Here is a 24,835-nt window from a genome sequence, read left to right on the forward strand (position 1 = left end):
CTAACTACAAGAGCTGACCCCGGGACTTCCCTGGCGGTCGGTCCGGTGGTTAAGACTTCACCTTCCAATGCAGGGGGTGCGGATTCAATCCCTGGTCGGGGAGCTAAGACCCCACATGCCTCGTGGCCAAAAAAACCAAAAACATAAAACAGGGCTTCCCTGGTAGCGCAGTGGTTGAGAGTCTGCCTGCCAATGCAGGGAACGCGGGTTCGAGCCCTGGTCCGGGAAGATCCCACATGTCGCGGAGCAGCTGGGCCCGTGAGCCACAATTACTGAGCCTGCGCGTCTGGAGCCCGTGCTCCGCAACAAGAGAGGCCGCGATAGTGAGAGGCCCGCGCACCGCGATGAAGAGTGGCCCCCACTTGCCGCAACTAGAGAAAGCCCTCGCACAGAAACGAAGACCCAACAGAGCCAAAAAATAAATAAATAAAATTAAAAAATAAAAACATAAAACAGAAGCAATATTGTAACAAATGCAATAAAAACTTTAAAAATGGTCCACATCAAAAACAAAATCTTAAAAAAAAAAAAAAAAAAGAGCTGCCCCCAAATGCACTGGGCAGAGGGGGCTTTAACTCTGTCATGTCTGATTTATTAAAATTAAGTAAGCACTAAGCTCTGGTGGAGCTGGGTACATATGTATTTGTCATTTTATTCCTCATGTGATCTGTAAGTTAGAAATAATTCTTAATAAAAATATTTTAAAACCAACAATGAATGGCACTGTTCTACTCGTTTGTTTGATGGGCATCCCCAGGGGCGGAGTGCAGCTCCTAGGTGCTGGGGGCCCTGGGCGGGGACTGGAGGTACCTGGGTAGTCCCTGCCCTCTGGGGGCACCTGTCTGCCGAGGCAGCACGTACGCCATCAACACGGGGCCTCAAGAGGAGGCTTCAACAGAGGGAGGTTCCCCCAGCAAGTGGCAAGTTGGACCAGCTGCCTTTGCGATTCACAGCATTTATGAATTTATAGATACATAAAGACGGTGAGGGGGACAGGCAAGAAGGGGGTGCAGATGGCTTTAAAAATGACTCCCAACTCATGAACCACCCATGGGGCCGGCCATGCCACAACTGGTGCAGAGCCCAGCCGCTTGGATCCTGCTGGTTACCAGAAGCCTTCCACCAACACTGCCTCGCTGCACCGAGAGGGTGACAGGGTCTTTTTTAGCGCACACGTCCCTCCCCCACCCTAACTAACCTCAGCCGCACAGATCTATGTAGCCCAAACTTCATCAACTCAGCTTCTGCTGAAATAACAAGCACACTTACAGGGCACATTCTGTGTGCCAGGCTATTCTCAGCACCATATATTTATTTATGTATTTATATAAATTTATATATTTCTATAAATTTCATACTCACAATCACCCTATGAGGTAGCGACCATTATTGTGCCCATTTTACAGATGAGGCAACGGAAGCCCAGAGAGATCTGTGAACTTGCCCGGGTCTCACACATTTAGAAGGTCAGCAGGTTCTGTGCTGAGAGTCCCCACGCTAAACCACAGAGCAGGGTTCAGCGTGCTCTATGGGCTATGGGGCTTCCCTGCGTGGGCTTGAGTACTTTCTGCTGCTCATCTTAGAAACGATGAGTGTCAGGTCTGGGGTCTTAGAAAGGATGATGGTCAGGTCTGGAATGGATCACAGAGACCACTTAATTGAATGCCCATCCCTTAGAGATGGGAAACTGAGGCCAGGGAGGGGAGGTGTGCCTGTGTAACAGGGCTGATCCATCAGAGAGCCAGCTCTAGCACCCGGGCCTCCTGGCTCCCCGTCTAGAGCTTTCCCCACCGCAAACAATGGTCACTCATCCCTCACTAGAGTAATGTGGACAGTGGTGTGACGCCCACTGTCTGCCACTGTGTAATTGCTGGTGCACAGCTGTGACACAAATCAAAGAGAGTAAGCCACTGGCCTACTCCTACCCACCTGGGCCAAATCTGCACTTGCTGGGAGAAACAGCGGCCCCCAGGTCTCCAGGTAAAAGTTGATGATGCAACTTTCAGGACACACAGGGAGTCTGGACAACAAGGCGGTCTGGAGGGCTCTCACACAGCAGCCCAGGTCCAGCCCCCTCCTGTGATCAGGGACCAGCCCTCACACCAGCGGTTGTCAGAGACCACGTAAGAATCAACATGTTCGACCTCTGACTTTGGCACCGTACTCGCCCAGAGCAGGGTGGGTGTCTCCAGACGAGCTGGAAAGGCAAGGTCAAGGCGTACCGCAAGGGCCCAGCTGGAGGAGACAGGATGACCTCACGACAGGGCTGTCGGGGAGCTGGCCCTCCGCTGCCTCGTCCAGGAACATGATGGCTGGCCCTCACCTCTGCATTTCCGTCTTTCCTGGGAGGCAGCTGGCCCGGAAATGGGAGGGAAGAAGGAGGGAAAAAAAGACACACAGCAGCGCAGGAGGGTGGGAGCGGCAGTCTTGTGGCTCCCACAGCAAACCAGCTTCTCCGCTCGCAGGAGAAGGGCCAGAGGAAGCTGACCAGGAACATTCTTGGCAACCAGGAAGATCCCATTTGGCGCCTCTGGGGCAAGTCCCCCCCCACCCCAACCCCCAAAGAGAAACACTGTGTTCTGCACTTCGGGTGCCCTGGGCAGAGAACTCTCCTGTGAAACCAGCCTGCAGCCTTTTCAGGCCCGCCGACCTTCGCCACTAAAGATTTATGCCTCACCAATCCCTTAACTGCCCTCCCTGCCTCCTGGCAGTCAGCCCAGGGAGGTGAACATAGAGGAGAAGGAACAGAAAGAAACTGCTGAACTGACAGGCACTGGAATACAAAACAACAACAACAACAAAAGAACTGCCTCCAAGTAGGAGAGAAGTTCCCCACACAGAGGACAGGATGACCTGTTTGCACAGATGGTAACGTTTCCTCCAAGCTGATGTAACAGGGCCCAGACGCTCCCTGCAAAACAGCTGGCTGCTTTGCATGCAGCCTCTGAAACGACCCTGTGGGGAATCCAAGATTTCCGTTCGCTGGAGCACAGCGTGCAGCAGCATCCTGGTGGCACTGGGTAAATAGAAACAATTTCCATATGCCGGCTAGAAAGCGGAGCCAGGGAGGAGAGGGAAAGAACGGGCAGGTGAGGAGGGCTTCTGTGACCCACCCCCCCATCCAGCGAGCGCAGGGTCCACTGGGGCTGGGTAAATCACTGCGGCCTTCCTTTGGGGCCTGGGCAAGAGGTTGCTTTGGATAAAAGGCATATGAGCTCCTCGTGGGAGGTAGTTCTGATCGGAAAGACTGCAAGGCAGTGACTGTTCTTGGGCAGGTTTATACTGAGGACCCCACCCCATTCAACCCTCCCTCCTTTTCATTCTCATTCTCTTACACATACACAACCTTATGCATTCACACACACACACATCCCGCACATCCTCTTCAAGACATAACGTAGCCCTGAACACCCAAATTCGCTCCCAGCTGTGCCCCTCCCAGCCCTTGGTTCACGATCTTGATCCCCAGAGCCTCAGTTTCTTCATCCATTAACCAGGACTGGTGCCAACTGTGCACCTGGGCATCTGAGAAACAAATGCGAATACCCACAAAGCACTTGGAGCCCTCCGGACACCAGTGCCCACCAGAGTGACAACGAGCAATCACCCAACCGTTTGCCAGTTGTCGCTGAGAGCCCCACTCCATGGGAAAAAGCTTGAAGGGGAGAGGAAAATAAACCAGAGTGACGCTGATGAGTTTTCCAGGCACGGCGTCGCTGCCCTGCTTCTGTGCCGGCTGGCTCTTTAAAGGCCCCCAGATAAAAATCAGGCAAAAGACACTACACCGAAAGAAAGCAGAGCGCACATTTCCTTCTGCTCGAGACATCTCTGCTGATGACTGATTGCAAGATGGCCTGGGAGGTAGACCCGTGTCATCAACCCACGTTAGGAAAGGCTGTAAACCCAGGCAGAACCCCGGGGCAGATAGACTAACCTCCACAAAGGCGAGAGCTGGCGTGCAGCCCTCCCAGTTGAATCGCTGGCCTCAAGCCCAAAACCTGTCCTGCCAAAGGCTTAAGCCAGAGGAGGAAAGGAAAGATGAAAGGCTCACCCAGGCCGGTACTGGGTCAAGCACTGTTCTAGAAGGAGGAGTACTGGTTTGGAAGTAGCCAGGATAACGCCCTGTGCCACCTCCAACTCTGTTTCTGGCCAGCTGACAGGGACGTAAGTGGCCAAATCCAGAGGGATTCCCTGCAGATACACAAGGCCAGCCATGGAAGGGACTTGAACTGGGTAGAAAGTTGAGAGCAGCAGCTATAAACAGAGGAGATGTACGGAAAGGCAGGAGGGGTGAAGATCAGAAACAACAGACTCTTGGGAGGGGCCCGGAAAATAAGCATCTCTTGGTAATTTAGAGTAGCAACTGCTGTCCCAGGGGCCCACCCTCAAACTGGCCACATAGGGAACTCACACCCTGAGGTTGCAAATGTGACCTTGAGAGCAAGTCTCTAGTCTTAATAAATCATGTGGTTATTTGGGGGAGAAAAGGGGAGGGGAAAGTTTTTAAAAGGTTGACCTTCTAGACGCAAACAAATATGGTTTCATTTGAGGAGACATTTACTCAGCACCTACTGTATACCAGGCATTGGGTTAGGTGTTGGATTTGAAAAAGTAAAACCATGAACTTTGCCCTCACGGAGTTCACAATCAGGAGGCAAAAGAAGGGATGTGATTCTGGTGCATTAAAGGCACTTGTTAGTTACAACAGCCTAGAAAAGGATGTGATGACAACTACCATCCACGGGGGCTGGAGGAAAGAGGCAGAGAGGGATTCAGGGGCGATATCCGTGCTGGCTTTGAAAGGATGAGGGATGAAAAGGTGTTCAAAAGGGGGATGGGGATGGGGTGAGGGGTACATTCCAGAAACAGGAAGGTCATGCATAAAGCACAGAGAAGCAAATAGCAGGCGATGTCTGGGAAACTGCAGAGGGTTCAGTAATTCTGAAGCCAGAGGTAAGGCTGATGTGTGGGAATGAGAACAAGAATAACAGCTCACACTCAGTGCTTTACGTTTGTTAATTCTTTTAAGTATAAAAAGCCCCATGAACTAGAGATGATTAATATCTCCAGTTTCCAGAAGGGGACACTAAGGCCCAGAGAGGCTAAGTGATTTGCCCAAGGCCACAGAGCAAGAAAGGGGCCAGGCTGGGGTTTGAGCCCAGCACCCTGACTCTTTTGTGAGGCAGGAGCAGCGGGTGGGCTGTAAGCCATGTTAAGGAGACTGGACTTGAGCTGCTGGGTTTCACCAGCAGAGCAGCTGGGCCAGGTGTGCCAATCGGAAAACGCAGGCCAGGAGGGCATTCTCGGTTATACCGTCATCCCATCTATGTTCTGCACAGGCAAAAGGGCAAGGTCCTTTCCCTGGAGGAGCCATGGTGAGCTCATGTTTACAGAGCACTTAACTTGCCAGGAGCCGCTGGGGTCATCTCCACTGTCTGACTGTCCTGACCACCCTGCACGTGAAGAACCATGTCTCGCCACTGCTACACAACCCACCACCACCCTCTGCCAAGGCAGAGAGAGAAGAAGGGGTTTGCCAGATGCTGGCAGATAATTTCTTGGTGAGGCTGGAAATGATTTCCATCTTCTTTAGTCTGTGAATTTCAAGGCTTGACTTGGAATTGTAGTTCCTGCTCCCGGGCCCCTGGGTTTTTTATGAAACAAAAGGCTTTTATTCCCACTAATAACTCATCACAAAGTATTTATTGAGCACCTAACCATGTGCAAAAGGGCATCGGATGCTTTGAGAAAACATCTGTAAACACTACATCCATCTCAAAGGCCTACTTTTCACACACACACACACACACACACACACAGAAAAACATGCAAACTCCACTCTGTTTACCCAGTGAAGAGTGCAGCACCTGTGTGAACATCTGTCCTGTATTCACTTGGAAGCACTGGAGATGCTAATTGTGAAACGCACAGGGATGGGGACGGGAGCAGTATAACAGCAAATGGAGACAAAGGCATTTTTCACTGCACACTGGCGCTCCCTGGGCCTCTGCAGGGGGTCAGCGGATAAGTGGTGCTCAGAGGAACAAGTCTGGCTATGAGATTCGTCCTCCACGTGGGCTACTGATCAGAGGTCTGCTCTAGCCCCTACCTGGGAGCGCCTGGGGGACTGACTGGACCTGGCTCCCATGAACACTGGCCACAGCCCAGCATCTGGATCTCCTGTGAGCTGGTGGCTATACTCAGAAGAGCAGCAACAGGGGGTAAGATGGCCGGGAGGCACAGGTCCCTTGGGGGAGTGACATGTCAGGAGGAAGTCTACAGAAAGGTTCCCTTTCTGTCGAGTGGGGAAGAGAGCGCAAAAGAGGCATTGTGAATAAAGAAAAATACAATGGAAACCAAAAAGCCATCCTAAAGGGTGGGCAGGAGGTGGGGCTACTTCAGTTGAATTGTCTCTGCAGTGCACCTGGATGATCAAGGAAATTAACATATGGTTCCCCCATTTGCCACCACGGGATCCCTAAGAAAATCCAAAACCCAACTAACATTCCTTAAGAGGAAGAATTTAATAAAAGGAAGGGCAAGCTCAAGTCCTCAACGCAGAGAGTCCTTAGATTATCTACTCAGAGGCTCAAGAAAGGGAGTCATTGCTACTTGGTTGAAAATGAAACCCTGATACTTTACTATTAGTTAGAGTTTCCACTTACTGAGGTGGTACCGGGAGACGTTATATGGAATTTCCCGTTTAATCTTTATGTCAACCCTGAATGGAGATGTTCTCCTCCCCATTTTACAGATGAAGAAAGTGAAACTCAGGGAGAAACCGAAGCTTAGCTCCTCCTTCAAGTTTGCACGGCTGCTGAGAGATGACACTGGAAATTCAACCCCATCCTTTGCTATAGACCAAGAGACTCTGAAGAAATGTCAGAACACACTACATCATCAGCATGTATGATCACTCGCCCGACACACACACATTTCTAACAACCTGAGATTCTCCCAAGCTATCCCCGTCTCCAGACTTGGGAGCCCCTGCCCACCCTGGGACAGTGTCTGAGCTCCAAAAGGAAACAGCACAAAACATGCAGCAAAAGCAAACCGGTCAACTGGCCTGAAGGCTGAGCAGGCTCTGCAGCTGAGAAAGTCTGAGCCCCATCGAGGTGACCAGACAGGCTCCAGGGTGCGCAGTAAAAACCGCCATTCACAACAAAAAGGCAGGCCAGCCAAGTGCGAACAGCCGAGCCGGCAAGAAGAGGGGACCCTGGGGTGCCACAGAGAAAAGGCGTCACACTTGTCGACGACCACCCACAAGTGAAAGCCAACGCATCCGGCAGCCTGGAGTGGCTCCAAGCCTTTAGCCAGCGCCGAGCACGGTCACTCTGCCCGAGCTGATTTCCAGCAAGAGCTCAAAGAATAAGAAAAAACAAATAAATAAAATCCCAGTCTAACAAAAAGAGAGATTAACAAGAGGCAGAGGTGACCTACGAGTGGCGGGGTGGTGGAGGGGCGAGCTCAGATGTGAGGGAAGGTGGGACCACACCACCCCGGGCTGACACGGCAATTATGAGACGTGTGGACCCCGGAGAACTCCAAAAGCAGAGACCAAAGACATCCCCAAAGTAGGCTGCTCCTAGGGGAAGCAGGGGCCAGGCCCCGCCCGGACTATTTCTGACCTGATCACACGTGAATGAGTCTCCTGGTCACCCCAGATGGTTCCAGGGGCTGGTTAGGCTGTGACAAACAGAGTCACTTGGGACCCTGGCTGTTTTGGGAACCTAGTGACTCACTCCCAGATATGTTACTTCATGGGAGTCTGTTATTAAGTGTCTTGGGTGTGTGCAGAAAAGATGTGGTCCGTGACTTTGCAAAAACTTGTGCTCCCAGAAAGAGGCACATCGGGACCCAAAACAATAGCACCTGCTCAGGCACAAAGCAAACCCTGATTCAGCACATGAGACATTAATCAAATCTGTCACATGCAGGTGCTAGGGAGCAAGCGGGCCTCCGCGCAGTGTGTTCAGGGGATGCGAAGGTGTAGAAGTGCAGCCGCTACCCTAACCGGTTAGGGACGGTTAGGGAAGCCTCCGTGGAAACAGAGGACAAGATCTTCGGCTGAAGAAATATGAAGTGGGGATAGATCAGAAACAAGAGACGGCAGCCCACGGGAAGGTTTGGTAGTGAAAGTGGTTCAAATGAAAAAAACATGAGATTATGTGACTGTTAAATAAATGAGATGATACGGGACTTCCCTGGCAGTCCAGCGGTTAAGGCTCCGTGCTCCCATTGCAGGGGGCACGGGTTCGATCCCTGGTCAGGGAACTAAGATCTCGCACGCCACGTGGCACAGCCAAAAAATAAATAAGTAAATGAGATGGTATGAACAGCCCTACGTTTAAGACTTTTGCTTATTGGTTCTGATTTCTGGGAGGGGTAGTGAAAGAATGAAGGCCCATCAGCCAGGGGTATAACTGAGGTGGAATTTCTCATGGCCTGGAAAGTGCTGGGGCCACTGCCACGTGGATGGGGGGCCAGGCTGGGAGGGTGGATCAGAGGCCTTGGCATTCAAGGTCTTCATTTTCATTTCATCCAAGAACTTGGCCTAACCCTCACCAAGTGAACGGGTCTGAGTTTATGGTTTCCTTATCTATACTCTGAAGTTAATGAAAGTTTCAAAGCCACTAGAGCTTGGATGGAGAAATGTTCCCTCTGGGCGAGGCCTGAAAACAGAGGTGGCAGGTCTGCGATCCGAGAGCAAGAGGGACCCACAAAGCTGCCTTCCCCAGGGGTGTGCTGGGCACACAGCAGCCCACCAACACTGACGATGAACAAGGCCCACAGCTCCACTGTCGCCTGTGCAGGTCACTTCCCTCCCCACCCCTCGAACTGCACATCTGAAAAATGGGGATAAATACTGTTACTTCACAAGGGCTCGTAGGAGCAACCACTTATGTTAACATGACTGTACACAGTGTTTCCAACTGCAATCAGTTGTAATAGTGCTTGCTGCCTCCAATGAAAGAGTAGCAAGAATGGCTCTGGGGAAGACTTCTACTTTATGGTAGCATAAAGGATGCTCTGATTTGTAGCTCCTGGATTCATTGTTGGGCCAGGGTGCAGGGGTGGAGCCCACAGAGCATTCATGGGAGATATTTGCTAGTGTTGTTCCAAATGCAGGCTGAAGTCACCAAACGTTCACCTAGGAGACTCCCCAAACATAATTGAGTCTTCCAGGGAAAAACAAAGCCCCAAACTCATGCCTTTAAAAAAAAAAAAAAGATGCTGCTACCGTATCATGCGCTTGTTTGTGCTATAGCTAAAATACACAGAGAAAGAGATCTAAAAAAAAAATATTTTTAATTTGTCATCCAAACACCCCAGTTGTAATCCAAGATGACAATTCCTCAGTCCACGGAGGGTGGTTATGAGAACAGAATTCAACCCTCCTTTTCTCCACTGAATGGAAATACCAGCCATCCAGGAATTATCATGAAAGAGGATAGAGAGAGTTAGATCTACGCTTCCTGGCTGAGCAGATTGAGAACTTCCTGATCAACTCTCTAGCAGGATGGATTGTTTAGAGGGCTGTGTCAGTGCACTGGAACAAAGCAGAAACTTACCTGCTGGATACAGTTAGAAGCCGTGCCTTTTTAAATTGGGAGAATAGGCCCTTTCTGATCCTAAGAGCTTGGCAGCAGAGCATATTCACTCCAATCTCTGCTTTTCTTTCACTAATTACTTTCTCCTTGCCAGATACAGCTCCTGACGTTACTAATCTGAGACACACCCTCCTACACATATATCCCAAGCCAGGTGAACTCATGAAAGGACTCACGGGTTCCATATTGTCCAGATGTTTCCTGAGTGCCTAGGGTGAGGCAAGAACTGCACTGAGCTTCAAGAGACAGAAAGAAAGAGAAAAATGCCCAGTCTGGGACTTCCCTGGTGGCGCAGTGGTTAAGAATCCGTCTGCCAACGCAGCGGACACCAGTTCAATCCCTGGTCCGGGAAGATCCCACATGTTACGGAGCAACTAAGCCCGTGCACCACAACTACTGAGCCCGCATGCCACAACTACTGAGCCTGCGCTCTAGAGCCTGTGCTCCCAACGAGAAGCCACCACAATGAGAAGCCCACTCGCTGCAACTAGAGAAAGCCCATGTGCAGCAACAAGGACTCAACACAACCAAAAATAAATAAAAAATAAAATTAATTAATTAAAAAAAAAAAAGATGCCCAGTCTGACTCCTGCCACTATAGGACATGCTGGGAGTTTCCTCTCCACCTACCTCCCAATCTCCAGAGCAAAATGCCATCCCTATTCAGGACTGACCCACCCCAGGGTCTCTAAGGCAGGTCTCTAAGGTCTATCACGGTGGATAGAGACGGCCTCCGGAGTTGGAAAGAAGTCAGCTGGAAGAAACGTTCTCATCACATCACTTTCTGGTTATTCCACCAACTCTAAACTGCTGTCTGGGGAATTCCCTGGTGGTCCAGTAGTTAGGACTCGGCACTTTCATTGCCACGGGCCCGGGTTTGAGCCCTGGTAGGGGAACTAAGATCCCGCAAGCTGCGTGGCACGGCCAAAAATTAAAAAAAAATTTTTTTGAAGAAAAAAATAATAAATAAAATGCTGTCAGCATTCCAGGCTCTCCATAAAATAGGTCTACCTGCTCTGACCCCTGCCCTAATGAAAACGGCTAACATTCCCCCAGTGCTCCTTCTGCTATAAGCCAGGCCATGTGCCTGTTTGAGGTACGCTGTCTTGGTTCAACCTTGGGACAGCCCTCTAAGGTAGTATTGGTATTAGTTTCCTTTTACGGATGAGGAAACCGAAGCTAAGAGACGTTATGTCAAGCACCCAAGGTCCCACGGCAGCAAATGGCAGGGCTAGACTCAAACTCGTCGTGTGCTCTTAACCACGCCCCAGACCCCATCTGCCCCAGCGCTCTCATCTCTGGCCTGCATGGGGAGGCTCGTACCCCCCCTTTCCCTCTGCCCAGGCATTCGGTCCTGTCCCCAGCATCCCCAACTCCCACCTGTGCCTAAAACTCCACCTGGGACTTCCCTGGTGGCACAGTGGTTGAGAATCCGCCTGCCAATGCAGGGGACATGGGTTCGAGCCCTGGTCCAGGAAGATCCCACATGCCGCGGAGCAGCTAAGCCCGTGCGCCTCAAGCACTGGGCCTGCACTCTAGAGCCCACGAGCCACAACTACTGAGCCCACGTGCCGCAGCTACTGAAGGCCACATGCCTAGAGCCCGTGCTCCGCAACAAGAGAAGTCACAATGAGAAGTCCGCGCACAGCAACTAGAGAAAGCCCGTGCGCAGCAACGAAGACCCCATGTAGCCAAAAAAAAACAAAAACAAAAACTCCACCTGCCCATAGGCTGATCTACTCCCTCAGTTGAGCCTTCATTGTCCTTTGTGCTCTCAACTCCTGCCATGGTGCCGTCCTATCAGAATTTACTGCCAGGGCTACAAACTCAAATGCCTGCAGGCACCAGGCAGGTAGCAAATGTGGGAAGCTGGGGTGTGTGAGACGGCAGGTGCTGAGCCCTCTTGCTGTGAACAAGCATAATACCTGCTTAAAATACCATTCAGGCCGAACAAAACAGGTCCAATCATGTGCCTAGGCCACCCCCCTGCCACCTGGTCTTGCCACCCATTTCCAACCACTCTTTGCAGGGCAGCCTGAGTGAATTTGCAGATGCTCCCCCGAAATGTGACCGTGTCACTCCCCTGCTTAAAGGACTCTGGGACTTCTGCATCACCCCCAGGATGAAGTCCCACTCCTCAGCACGGCCCTGGAGGCAGAGACCCCCCAAGATCTGGATCCGATCTCTCCTCCCCGCCCACCAGTCAAAGCGCCAACCACACGCACCCGTCCACTCCGACTCTTCTACACCTCTGCTCCCCTGTTCCTTTCCTTGAGATGGTCTTTCACTTCCAGCTTCCACTTCCTGCTTCCTGTTCGTCTGCTCTTTAAACACTGAGCACAATCAAGCTTAATCTCTCTAAAGCCTTTCCTGATGTGCTCCCTCCCCAAATCAAGCAGACTGACTCCATCTCCTGCCCCAATATTTCACCTCCTTGGGAAAGCGCTTCCACCTCCCCTGCCCATCCTTACTCTCTCCTCCTCTAAATCCTTCCACGGTTACAATAAAAGCCACAAAAGTAGCACGTCATATACTCGTCTGTCTTATTGCCAGCCAGACCGTAAATCCTTCACGAGCCATAACTAGATCTGCTACGTTTCTGTGACCTCCGCAACAGCGGTTCTAAGCTCTGAAGAAATCCATGCTGGCCAGTTGAAAAACTCTACTTAGCTTTTCAGTTGACAAGATGACAACGATTCAAGAAAAAAAAGAATTAGAAGACGACTAGCTATTAAACTATTACTTATTTTTAAACTTCTAATGCCCACTTGAATCTTTATTACACATCTCAAAGTCAAAGCCAAAAAAAAAAAAGAGTCCCATGATCAAATAGCTAAGAAAAGAGAAGAGGGACTTCCCCGGTGGTCCAGTGGTAAAGAATCCGCCTGCCAATGCAGGGGACGCGGGTTCGATCCCTGGTCAGGGAACTGGGATCCCACATGCCGCGGGGCAACTAAGCCCGCGTGCCACAACTACGGAGCTTGCACGCCTCAACGAGAGAGGCTGCGTGTTGCAACGAAGAGCCCGCGTGCGCAACTAAGACCTGACAAAGCCATAAATAAATAAATAAATAATAAAATAAATCTTTAAAAAAAAAAGAGAAGACAGTCGTAAAGTTGGATGCAGATAAGAAAGAAGGAGCAACGGGAACTCCCGCAGAGAGAGTATCAGGTGAATTGCAACCCAGAGGAAGCAAGGAATAAACAGAAAGGAAAGATGAAGGGGATCCCGGGAGATGCGCCCACCTGCTCTGTCCTCCCACCTCACCTGCCCGGCCTGGCTCGACCAGGGATCGAACCCGCGCCCCCTGCGGTGGAAGCACGGAGTCTTAACCCGCTGGACCGCCAGGGAAGTCCCGAAATCTGGTCTTTCTTTAGGTGAAGCACGCAGAGGCAGAGACAAGTTCCCCCAGCCAGTTCTGAATCTCATGGAACGGCATCCAAAGGTGAAGAACCTCTCCGAGGCCATGGAGAGCACGTCCGTTGGTTCTGTACTGTTTCCTTATTTTGAAGGAGTTCGTTCTGAACAGAAAACAAAGGCTGAACGGGTAGGTTCTATGTCGTAAAGTGGCAGCCGCTGACTAGATTTTACTCAGCTGGCTGTTTGAGAAATGTGAAACGGTTGCTGATATCTAAAAGTCAGAAGGAGGCTTCCGATGAAAAGCATAGGTTTTGATTTTTCTGGAAACACTGGAAAATGTAGTCACAAGCAGCCCGTTAGCCTACATGGTAACGGATGGCCAGAGGGAAGTATCAGCCAGCCCACCAGAGACAGCACGTGCGCTCCCCAGCGTGTCCCAGGCACCCCCCCCGGGCCCAGGGCAGCCACGTGCTCAGGCACTTCCTACACGGTCACTTCGGCTGAACCACAGCCTCACAAGTGCTTTGAGTAGAGAAAGAGCCATACGTTTTTATGAGTAGATAAGTACCTCCAACAAAAAGCAAACACAGCAAAGGGGGTCACCAGTGCAAAAGGCAACCCCAGCACTGATGGCCTGAATCAGTTCTCCTGTCCAGGGATACCCTCCAGGCAAGTGATGATAGGGGGTCACCTGCCCCTGGGAACCAGTGACCTCGGGGGGTGGCCCTCCTCGGCCACCCCAGCTGGCCTTTTGAGTCTCGTGCCCTGCTCCAAGCCTGGTCCTTTTTTGCCCTTCCTTTCCCAAATCTTGACTTCTATGAGTTCCCATTTTCAGCCCAAACTGTCTTGTTCCAGCCACCATGATGTAAAATTTAGCCAAATGCCTGTGCGTTAGAAAAGGGCGTACACTGAGGAGAAAGCGGCATGAAGTCGTGGCTGTCCTTTGTGGTCTGTTGTTTTTTCACTTGCCCATCTTTTCTAGTTTCTCAGTGATGACCCGATACCACGTGTACAATGAAACCCCCGTAAGTTTTGCTGTTTTTATAACACGAAAGGGAGTTCCAGGTATGGAGCTCCAATTGAGAATAACATGCCTTGCAGGAAATAAAAGTTTAACTGAAAAAAAAAGAGATGAAGGTAAAGATATCGTAGAAACCAACTTCCTTTTGGAAAAGAAACTCTGGCCTAAAGTTCTACCTCTTTCACAAAGCTTTACTTCCTGGAGTGCAGCACATCAGCTCAGAACCTGAGTTCCCGAATCACAAGACCTGGGTTCCAATGCTGCGGCCAACACTTCCTGGCTGTGTGACCCTGGGTAAGTTTCAACCTCTCAGAGTGTCAGTTTCCTCTTCCGTCAGATGCAGATGCTGAACCGACCACACAGATCTGCTAGGAGGACCCAATGACTGAGATGGCACATGTAAAGTGCTTTCAGACACTGCCTGGCACGTGATAGGGGCTCAATACCCATGAGCCATTATTATTATTATTATTATTATTATTATTATTTTTGACTGCATTGGGTCTTCGTTGCTGCGTGCAGGCTTTCTCTAGTTGTGGCGAGTGGGGGCTACTCTTGGTTGCAGTGCGTGGGCTTCTCATTGCGGTGGCTCTCTTATTGTAGAGCACGGGCTCTAGGCGCCCAGGCTTCAGCAGTTGTGGCTCGTGGGCTCTAGAGCGCAGGCTCAGTAGTTGTGGCACACGGGCTTAGTTGCTCCGCGGCATGTGGGAATCTTCCCGGACCAGGGATCGAACCCATGTGCCTTGCACTGGCAGGTGGATTCTCAACCACTGCACCACCAGGGAAGTCCCGAGCCATTATTTTTATTGTGAATGACCTTACTCAGCTTGGACTGATGGGGAGAGAAGGGAGAGAGTCAGGAAATGTCCAAATCAGGGAAGTCACCCAGCAAAGGGAGCCCTGTGGACTCCCTGAGCATGAAGGTGGGATGGGGGTGGTCTTGGGACCAATGTCCCTCCCAGGAGCTTGATCGCTTGGTGCCTCCTCTGGGTTTCCTTCCAGGGCCACCGTGCTGTGATCCGCAAGGCAGCCCCGGGGGCGGGCACTGCAGCCAGGGGCCGTCAGAGCCCTCCCACGTTCCCTCCCTGACTCGGAGGCTGAGAAGTTGAGTGTTCTGCCTCACGGAGCGCTCCTGGAGCAAATGGGAACTTGGACCCCCTAAGGCGATGGGTAAAGAGCAGTTCGGCAGCCGCTCCAGCCTGCGCCCAGCTGCCACAACTGCCATTTTGACACGGTAGCTTTCGGCGTGCGGAGGGGAGAGATGGCATTTCATGGCGGGGGCCCTGAGGCAACAGACAGGATCCCCCCATGAAGACTCAGAGGGTGGAGGAAGTGAAAGGCTTCAAGTGTGGGTTACGAGGCTGGAACCCAGCAGGCCGGATGCTTGCTCATTTTAACTGGTGCCTCCGCCGGCCTGGTGACACAGGCATTCTGCCTTGGCGAGGCCCTAGGAAAGCCAGGGGACCAACTCCGGCGGAGTCAAATGCCCAAGCTCCCTGGGAAGCTGTGAAAGTCTAACTGCTGTTCGGTCTCCAGTTGCCATGCTGCTTTTGCTTCCCAGCTTGGCGGTGACCACCTGCTGTGCCAGGAGTGGGCCAAAAAAGGATTCAGATCTTGGCCTGGGTTCAGCACCCCCGCTCATGCACTATGATCTTCCAAAGAAGAAGCCTAGTCTCTGGTCATGACAATAACGCCTGTGACTGGCTGAGCACTTACCATGGGCATCACACACGTGATCTCACTAAATCCCCACGATAACTCTACTGGAAGATACTATCATGATCCCACCCTACAGATGAGGAGGCTGAGGCTTAGAGATGCTAAGTTCCATACTCAGCTAGGACTGGAAGCCTGCAGCTTGACTCCAGACCCCGAATGCTTAACCATTCCACCACCCAGGGTATCACCAGTGACAAAAGCTACCCAAGTCCTTGGGCTTGCTTTATCGTTTGGCAAGTATGCTGGGGAAGCTTGGTCACAGAAGGAACAACAGACACAGATTTCTGTGATGGAGCACCTACCTTGGGGTTGGTCACCCCTGGGAATACAGCCCCACTGCTCTATCCCAGCTCGTGTTGGCTACATCTGCCCTGAGGCCAACAGCTCTGGCCCACCTTGACTGAGACAGGTGCCAGCTGGCTCTGCCTGCAGGAAAACTCTGGAAAAGGAGCCAGGGTGCCTGCCATGTGTTGGCCCCTGCAAATGGGCAGTGGCCCTCCACCTTGTACTGGGTCCCAGGTTAACTCCTGATGATACATTAGGCATCGGGGCAAAGGAGTGAGAGGGGGTCCTCTGCTCTATCACCTTAGGCCTTATCCCTGCATGGCCTGTCACCAGAAAGCCATGAACCACCAGCACCAAGGTAGTGCATGAGACAAAGTGCCCTGCTCAAGCCTCAGCCACCGCCTTGCCCACAATCCTTTTATCACCCAGAAAAGGCCGATAGTACAGGCCCATCTTAGGCAGCTGTTGGGTTTAAAGGCAGTGAGAAGGCAAAAGCTGAGTGTGACCAGAATTCCCCTGGAAAATCCCTCGTATTGCCCACAACATTCAGGCTCTATGGTTTAGAGATGATCCAGACCGCTGACTGATGCGCAATGCAGACAGCGGGCTATCTCTAAACTGCACTGTCAAACGCCAACCCCACTATTTTCAAGGTTATTCCTAATTCCATGCTTTAAATACCTTTGCTCATACCTGCCTCCTTTATCAACCTGACATCCCCTGCCTGTGAGTCATTCATTAGCATTTCAGCAGCTACTCTTATAGCCCAGAGATGTCTGAGTCCTGGATAAAATCCATCCTTTCCCATATAAGGAAAAAAAAAATCCAAACCCTCCAGTTTCCTTTAGGGATAATTCCCCAGCATTGATCATCCCTAGCATAGGGTCAAAGGGCACAGGTGGCACAGCCAGATTCCTGGGGACCGCATCTAAGGAAAGGGCAGGAGTGTTATGGGCTGAATTGTGTCCCCCTAAAATTTCTATGTTGAAGTCCCAACCCCCAGGGCCTCAGAATGTGACTGTATTCAGAGACAGAGCCTTTAAAGAGGTAATTAAGGTAAAATGAGGTCTTATGGGTGAGCCCTAATCCAATAGGACTGGTATCTTTATAAGAGATTAGGACAGAGACACACAAGCTGAGGACACAGTGAGAAGGCAACTGTCCAAGAGCCAAGGAGAGAGGCCTAAGACAAACCAACCCTGCTGACACCTTGATCTTGGACTTCCAGCCTCCAGAACTGTGAGACAATACATTTCCATTGCTGAAGTACCCCCCCCCGCCCCCTTCTGTGGAATTTTGTCATGGCAGCCCGAGCACACTAAGACAGGGAGTGTGTGGTACATAGCCAGAGGAAGGCACCAGTGACAGCTGCTGGGTCAGGGCGGAGGCCCAGGCTCAATCAAGGCACACACCCTCAGAGAGCTGGCTTAGTTCTCAGTGGCGGTGGTGCCCACATAGCTGCCAATTCTGATGAAGGCCTCTGTCTACATTCTTTTTTCGTTTTTTTAAATTGGAACTTGTATGTTTTATTTATAAAAATGATAACAGAAACTTTCTCACTTTTTAAAGACTATTATTAAGTACCCTGCATTTAGTTTTCTTTAGAGAAATGTTATTTTTCAAGGATTTTGTTTTTATAAAAACTTTTTTTCTCTTCCCTTCTGTCTGCATACTGCCAACGCCTTAACACCTCAAGGGTTTCTATCAGCCACAGACCGGGGGGCAACGATGGCAGCCCCCAGGACAATCAGCTGTGCTGGGAGTGATGAGACTCCAACCACTGGTGAACAGAGGCAGGAGGGCCTGTTGCCCACCTCTGACTGGGCCCTCAGACAGCCCCTCCCATGAGCTACCAGGCCTCAGAGACCCAACTAGGTTTATTTGGACCATGACTTGTTGAGTGCCTGCATACGGTAGGCATCAAGCTAGGTGATGCACAGATGAATGAACACTTGGGGCCTTGGAGGTGATCAGATGGTTAAAGAAGTCATTTCCACACAGTAAGTAGCCATAATAATGGAAGCCTAGACCAGATACCAAAGCAGAAAAGGGTGAGTAATTAGCCCCATCGAGAACAGGAGGTTCAGTGAAGGCTTCAAAGAGATGGGATTATCAGCAGGATTGTCAAGACAGAACTGAAGCTCATGAGTAAACAAGAGCCTGGGGAAAGCATGCCAGACAGTTACCAGCAAGGCGGAGAGGTTTAAGAATGTACCGGGGATTCAGAGAACTAGAATTGTGGGTTAAAGCAGGAAATGGGACTGGTCAGGCAAGAAGGCACTAGAACACACATATGCTGGCTAAGGAGCTTGGTCGTCATCCTGTAAGGGACAGGAAGGTCCTGGGGGCAGCGAGCTGGGGAAATGAAAGGCAGACCTCAGAGATATTGCGGGTCCAGTTCCAGACCACTGCAATCAAATGAATATCGCAATAAAGTGAGTCACATGAAGTTTTTGGTTTCCCAGTGCATATAAAAGTTATGTCTACACTATACTGTAGTCTATTAAGTGTGCAATAGCATTATGCTAAAAAACAATGCACATACCTTAATGAAAAAATACTTTGTTGCTAAAAAATGCTAACCATGGGACTCCCCTGGTAGCATAGTGGTTAAGAATCTGCCTGCCAATGCAGGGGACATGGGTTCGAGCCCTGGTCTGGGAAGATCCCACATGCTGCGGAGCAACTAAGCCCGCGCGCCACAACTACTGAGCCTGCGCTCTAGAGCCCGCGAGCCACAACTACTGAAGCCCACGTGCCACAACTACTGAAGCCCGTGCGCGTCTAGAGCCCGTGCTCTGCAACAAGAGAAGCCACTGCAATGAGAAGCCCGCGCACCGCAATGAAGAGTAGCCTCTGCTCACCACAACTAGAGAAAGCCCGCGCGCAGCAACGAAGACCCAACGCAGCCAAAAGTAAATAAATAAAATAAATAAATTTATTAAAAAAAAAAAAATGCTAACCATCGTCTGAGCCTTCAGTGAATCATAATCTTTTCGCTAGTAGAGGGTTTGAAATATTGCAAGAATTACCAAAATGGGACACCGAGACAGGAAGTGAGCAAATGCTGTTGGGAAAACTGGTGCTGAGAGACTTGTTCGATGCAGGGTTGCCACAAACCTTCGATTTGTAAAAAACGCAGTATCTGTGAAGTGCAGTAAAACAAGGTACGCCCATACCAGGTCAGATTTGTGTTTTAGACGGACTGCTCAAAGAAGCGGGCATGGGGTACCTTGGGAAGAAAGTCAATGCCAAAATCCAAGCATGAAATAAGAAAGGCCCATACAGAGGAGATGGAGCAGGCAGGCCTCCTCTGAAATCTCTCCTTTCCTCTAAGAGGCACTACTGTTTTTCCTAGCCAGGCTTGGTGGGTTATAACCATTAGTTCTTAGAGATTTTAGCAAATATCGCAGGAAGAGGATGAGATAGGAAACTGAGGCACTAGTGCACTTCGAAGAAAGCACAGTTTCCCTGGACCCCATCAGTTATTTATTTTGTTTTTCTTAAATGAACTAAAATGAGCCACCGACTTCGCCAAGAAATGAATGGCCTTACTAGCGGCCTATCCAAGGTTAGTTTTATTGTCTACTTGGCCTATTTCCCAATCATCAAGCACCGTCATCATTTCAAAACCTGATCTTGACAAAGAACTAGGCTGTTCTTCCCACTTTGATCCTTCAGGAGAGCTGGACAGCCTGTCATCAACTCTGATACTGTGCGAGGACTTAAAAGTGGCACCCACGACAATGATCAGGAGTCCAATTTAGAACCTTGAGCCTGGCTATTTCCAGAATGATCCATACCCTCTGCATGTCAACCACCCTCCCTCCAGTCCATTCCCTCACTGGCGATGGACTTAACCGCTCCCCTCACTAGGGGGTATCCTACTCTGAAGCTGAGACAATGTCACATTCATTTACATCCCTTTCCCCAAAGCACCTTACATGGTGGCATTAGAGGGAAGATCAGAGAGACACTGCTGCTTGCTAGCTGTGTGACCTTGGACAAGTTACTTAACCTCTCTGAGGCTTTGCTTCCCCAGTAAATATGGATAATAACAGTAACTCCACCTTGAGGTTATATGATGAAATAATATATGTAAATGCTAAGGACCAGCACTCACACTCATTAAGGGCTTGTGAAGAAGGAAAAGGAGAGGGAGGAGGGGGGGAGGAGGAAAAAGGGAAGAAGAGGAGGGGAAGGAACTTTGGGGTCAGTCCTGGGTTCAAATCTCTGCTCAACCGCTTGCTTGGCTGTGTGACATCAGGCAAGTTCCTCAACCTCTCTGACTCACAGTTTTCTCCTCCGTAAAATAGGGATAATACTGTCTACCTTGCAAAAACGATCTTAGTTAGGATAACAGGTAAGAAAGAGCCTGACACTTAGCTTGCCAACTCTAGGGTATTTAAGAAGTGGGCCTGAAATCACAGCCACTGATTTCTTGGTCCTGAATGGCACTTAGGGAAAAATCTGGTCTACTTTCTAACCTTCCTCGATCGCCCAGCTCTGCCACTCCGGATGGGTGAACACGCTAAAGCAAAGAGAGGCCAGTTTAGAGGGAGCCAGGCCTCCCACTGCACTCCCATCCACGGGAACAATGCTGTCCTTCACCACTTCCAAGGGGAGGCTGTTAAGCTCCCTGCAAGCCAACTGTGTTCTCTCTGGACAAAGGAGATGGGAGAGCCAGGCTTATCTTTCCCTGGACCCAAGCAATACCCCTGGCTCAGCAGTATGGCTTGTGGGTAGAATTTCCATCTGCTAAGGAGACCCTAAAGCACTAGCCCCTGACATCTTAGGACCCTCCATAAAAGGCAAGTTATTTTAAGCCTCTCTTGGACCCAAGGTCTGAGCAAACGAAGCAAATGGCTTCGGGACAAGAAAGGTTTTTAAGGCCTCTCATTCTGCCAGAAACATACTTAAAATCTAAAAAATTTAAAGCTCACAAGCTCTCGTGGGTTCACTTTGTGCTGCTGGGCTTTGGTTTAGAGGAAGACAAAGCAAAACCCCAAACCCTCAAATCAATGGATCACGACAAATGCTTGCCCGCTTCCACCTTGTCCTGGGCAGTACAGGGACTGAGTGCCAGTGGGGAGAAGCAGTCAACTCCACTTTCCTGCCAAAGATCAGGCAGACAGAGGCCAATGTTGAAATCTGTTTCTTTTTTTAACAAGGAATGGGGCAGGGAAGCTAGCCAAGGAGAAGGTTTGCCTGAGGTCCCCACCAAGCATCCATGAACAAAACCAGGGTACCACAGGTGCAAGAGAGGGGAGGCGCTGAGGGAAGCAGGGCAAGCTAGTCCCGGAAAGCACCCCTAAATTGAAGGTGCAGGATTAGGACCCCACAGGATTAGTCTCCCAGTAGTTTCTGTGTCAGAACTTGGGAGTCAAACATCGGGTCAGGCATTCAGGTACATGCATTTACCATCAGACCACCAAGCCCACAACTCGCCCCCTGAAACAGAAAAGCTGCACCCCCTCCCCCAGCCCACCCTACCATCTTACTTCTGCTGGGCAGATCCTCTTGGCCCAGGCCGTTGGAGGGAGCCAGTGGGGTGCTGCCACCCTCATCCAAGGTCAGGATGAGGGGAACGTCGTCATCTAAACTCACGGCCATGTTCTCCTCTCCTACAGCCCTCAGGATGTGATGTCCAGAGCTTTAAATAGTCTCTGCTTTGAGCTCCAGTTCAAAGCCACTGGCCCAGAGGTGCTTCTCAGAAACTCCTCCATCAGTGGCATCTTCTAGGGTTTGGGGGATTAAAAAAAAAAAAGACAATTATCAAAATACAACCACTACTGATGAAAATGTTCGGGAATTAGACAGTGGTGATGGTTGCAGAACCTTACAAATATACTAAAAACCACAGAATGGTACCCTTTAAGATGTAAGATGATGAATCTTATAGTAATGTGAATTATATTTCAATAAAAAAGAGTATTGCAGTATAATAGCACTAAAATTCTGTGCAAGATTAAATACTGAAAAGTTAAGGGTAATTATGTTTGGAGATTGGGATTATGGCTAATATGTTCCCCCTCTACCCTTCTTAACCTTTGTTTGTGTGTGAGTTTCACAGAGGTTTTAAAGACTTAAAAATATATATATATATACAACCATTCAAATAATAGTAGTTAATACTCAGCGAGCGCTTACTGTATGCTGGGGCTCTTCTAGCAATTTTTAAGTAAAGCTGATTGAAACTTCGTAATAGATAAGTAGGATTATTATCCCCCATTACGGGGGGGGGGGGGGGGGGCGCTTAAGGCTTAGAGAAGTTAAGTAACTTACTTGTCCAAGAACCCACAGCTGGAAAGCCAAGCTTTGAACTACACAATCTGACTCCAGACCTGTGCTCCCAGCCACCATACTACAATTCCTCCATGTCCCAGCCCTGGTATTTAGGCAGCACTTAGCTCCAATGACCTATAAAGAGTTAGTGTGCCAGGTCATCTAGATTTGCCCATATCACTCTTATTATTCTCCTAGATTTAGGTATTTGGGGAGGAAGGGGAAGAGACTAGAATATTTTTTTAAGTGATGTCCGGAATCACACAGCAAAAACACTCATTCTGAACTCCCAATTCAAAACGGTCAGAACTAGCCTGTTACAGTTCCTATTTATAAACATTCCCATTTCCGCTGAGGAGGACCAAAAGAAAAGCAAACACTCAGCAGATCTAACAGCAGACCTTTGAACTTGAAAACAGCAGCAGGTTCCTTCCTCAAACTGCCGTATTCTGGTCTCAATCAAGTTTGCCTCCAAACTAACCCACTGAATGGCAACCCATCAATTTACTTCCTTCACGAATCACCAGGACAATCCAGGGCAGGCCCCTGTGCGTCAATATCTTAAAATTAGGCAGTAAAAGTGAGCACCATTCTTTGCTGCTAAGCCTGTAGCGCTCTGCCCAGCAAACTTCCTGCGAGATTTTTTTTTTAAGTTTCCTCCAGATCTGGGGATTAATTTCACTTTTAAATCTCAGTAGTGGGAAGCCAGAAAAGGAAATTCCAAATGAGATGTTACCATTTGGCTGTCTTAAGCATTATATGTTTTATTTTTTTTCTTTTTGGCTTAACTTTTTATCACAGATATTTTCAAACACACTCAAACGTAGAGAGAATATATAAATGAACTTCCTTGTGTTGATCACTCAGCTTTGACAATTATTAACATCTTGTCATTCTCTCCCGTATTTATTTTGAAGGCTGGAGAATCTATTAACTTTCTCAACTCATCAAGAAGAACTTTTTTAATTGTATCATTGTTATCAAAATAGCTACTGGTTTTTATTTTAACTGTATAATATATGACTGGTTGCTTGCAATGCATGCAATAGTTCTGTGGCTCTCAGCCGGGGTGATTCCCCTGCCACACACACACATTAGCAATGTATGGAGACATTTCTGATTGTCACAAGTAGGGGGTAATAGTAGGTAGAGGCCAGGGATGCCCGGAAACATCCTACCATACACAGGTGAGACCCACAACAACATAGAAATATGTGGCTCAAAATGTGAATAGTGCTGCTGTTAGGAAATCTTACTTAGCTAATGTCCCCACTTCACAGATGAGGAAACTGAGGCTTAGCAGGGTTAACTTAACCTGCTTCTTGTAAATAAACAGCAGGGAAGTGATGGAGTCCATATTTCAACCCAGGCAGTCTGAATTCAGGGACCCTCCCCACTTAACCATTACCCTTCATCTCTTCCCAGACGGTCCCCTCACCTGAATTCAAACCCATTATTTCACAGAGAGGGAAAAGTGAAGCCCAGAGGAGAGAAGGGACTTGCCCAGGGTCACAGTGCTTCTCCCTCTGTTGAGGAGCCAGAAGGGAAGGGTCACCCCTAGGGTCAGGTCCTAGGGAAAGAGGGCAGGCAGGCTCTTGCGGGGTGGGTCGCCTGAGGGCGCCAGGGAGACAAGCAGACGAGGGAGGAGGGTAACGAAGAGGAGTACGGGCTCCTGCTCCACGTGCCAGTCTTTGCGCCCCTTCTCCCCGCCCCGGGCTTCCCCGGGCGATCCCCACGCTGGGGTCCCCGCGACCAGGGCTGGAGGGAGAGAAAAGCGGCGATGACTTCCCCGCAGCCCCTCTTGGCCCTACCTGCCCGCCTCCCACTTTCCAATGCCCTCACTCCGAGCCCCCTGACCCTTGACCCCTGCCCTCTCCATCAGGCCAACCCTCACACCCCTTGAATTCTTACATGCGCCGCCCCAGCAACCCGGACCGCGCGCCGGGGTCCGCACCGCGCAGCCCAGCCCTCCGGCGCCGCCGCCAAAGCCACGAGCCCGGAGCTGTTGCAGCTGCAGCAGCCGCCGCAGCCACCGCCACTTCAGCCGCTGCCACCACGGCAGCTGCGCCAGCTCTCCCATCCACCGCCTACTGTCCCTTCCACCCCACCGGCCCCGCCCCTTTTTCCCTTCGCCGCTGCCTATTGGCTACCTCGGCTGTTATGGTGAGCTGTGATTGGTCAAGTCTTACGTCCTTCCCCAGTTCTTGCCTGCTGTTAATGCAGGACTCCCTGACTGCCTCCTTGGGAAGGGGCGGGACGAAGAAGCTCCGCCCCTTTCTCTTCCGTTTCTCCCCGCCTTACTCGGTCAGCCCAACCCAGAGGGAGGCCCGAGTCTTCCAATTGGTGGAGGGTTAGAGAGACGGTGCTTCTGATTGGTCAGTCCTCAGGAGGTGGAACGAACTGAGAGGAATAAGGAATTTAATGGTGAAAAAGAAAGTCAATCAGACTCTGAGTCCCGCCTTCTGAGATTGGCCGGTAACCTAGCAACGCAGGCACCTCGGTGGTTACCACGGATAGAAAAACCTGAAGCCCTCTGAGCAGGTGAATGACT

At 50.2% G+C, this 24,835-nt stretch overlaps 1 protein-coding gene across 5 annotated transcripts in view; it reads right to left on the reverse strand.

Annotated features, from left to right (window-relative positions):
* Positions 1–24,361, reverse strand: part of TPCN1 (two pore segment channel 1) — a 64,307-nt gene extending 39,946 nt beyond the window's left edge. For 3 of the 5 annotated variants that reach the window (XM_061169175.1, XM_061169174.1, XM_061169172.1), the window contains exons 1-2: positions 24,196–24,361; positions 21,501–21,737 (exon numbers count right to left, since the gene is read on the reverse strand). In XM_061169175.1, coding sequence (XP_061025158.1) covers positions 21,501–21,566 — 66 coding nt within the window. In that variant the 5' untranslated portion in view covers positions 21,567–21,737; positions 24,196–24,361. The remainder of the gene's footprint in view (positions 1–21,500; positions 21,738–24,195) is intronic. The other 2 variants (XM_061169176.1, XM_061169173.1) reach the window with 1 other exon arrangement.
* Between the last annotated feature and the right edge of the window lie 474 nt (positions 24,362–24,835).

The sequence above is a fragment of the Eubalaena glacialis genome, chromosome 15 (genome assembly GCF_028564815.1).
Source record: "Eubalaena glacialis isolate mEubGla1 chromosome 15, mEubGla1.1.hap2.+ XY, whole genome shotgun sequence".
NCBI classification, from domain to species: Eukaryota; Metazoa; Chordata; class Mammalia; order Artiodactyla; family Balaenidae; genus Eubalaena; species Eubalaena glacialis.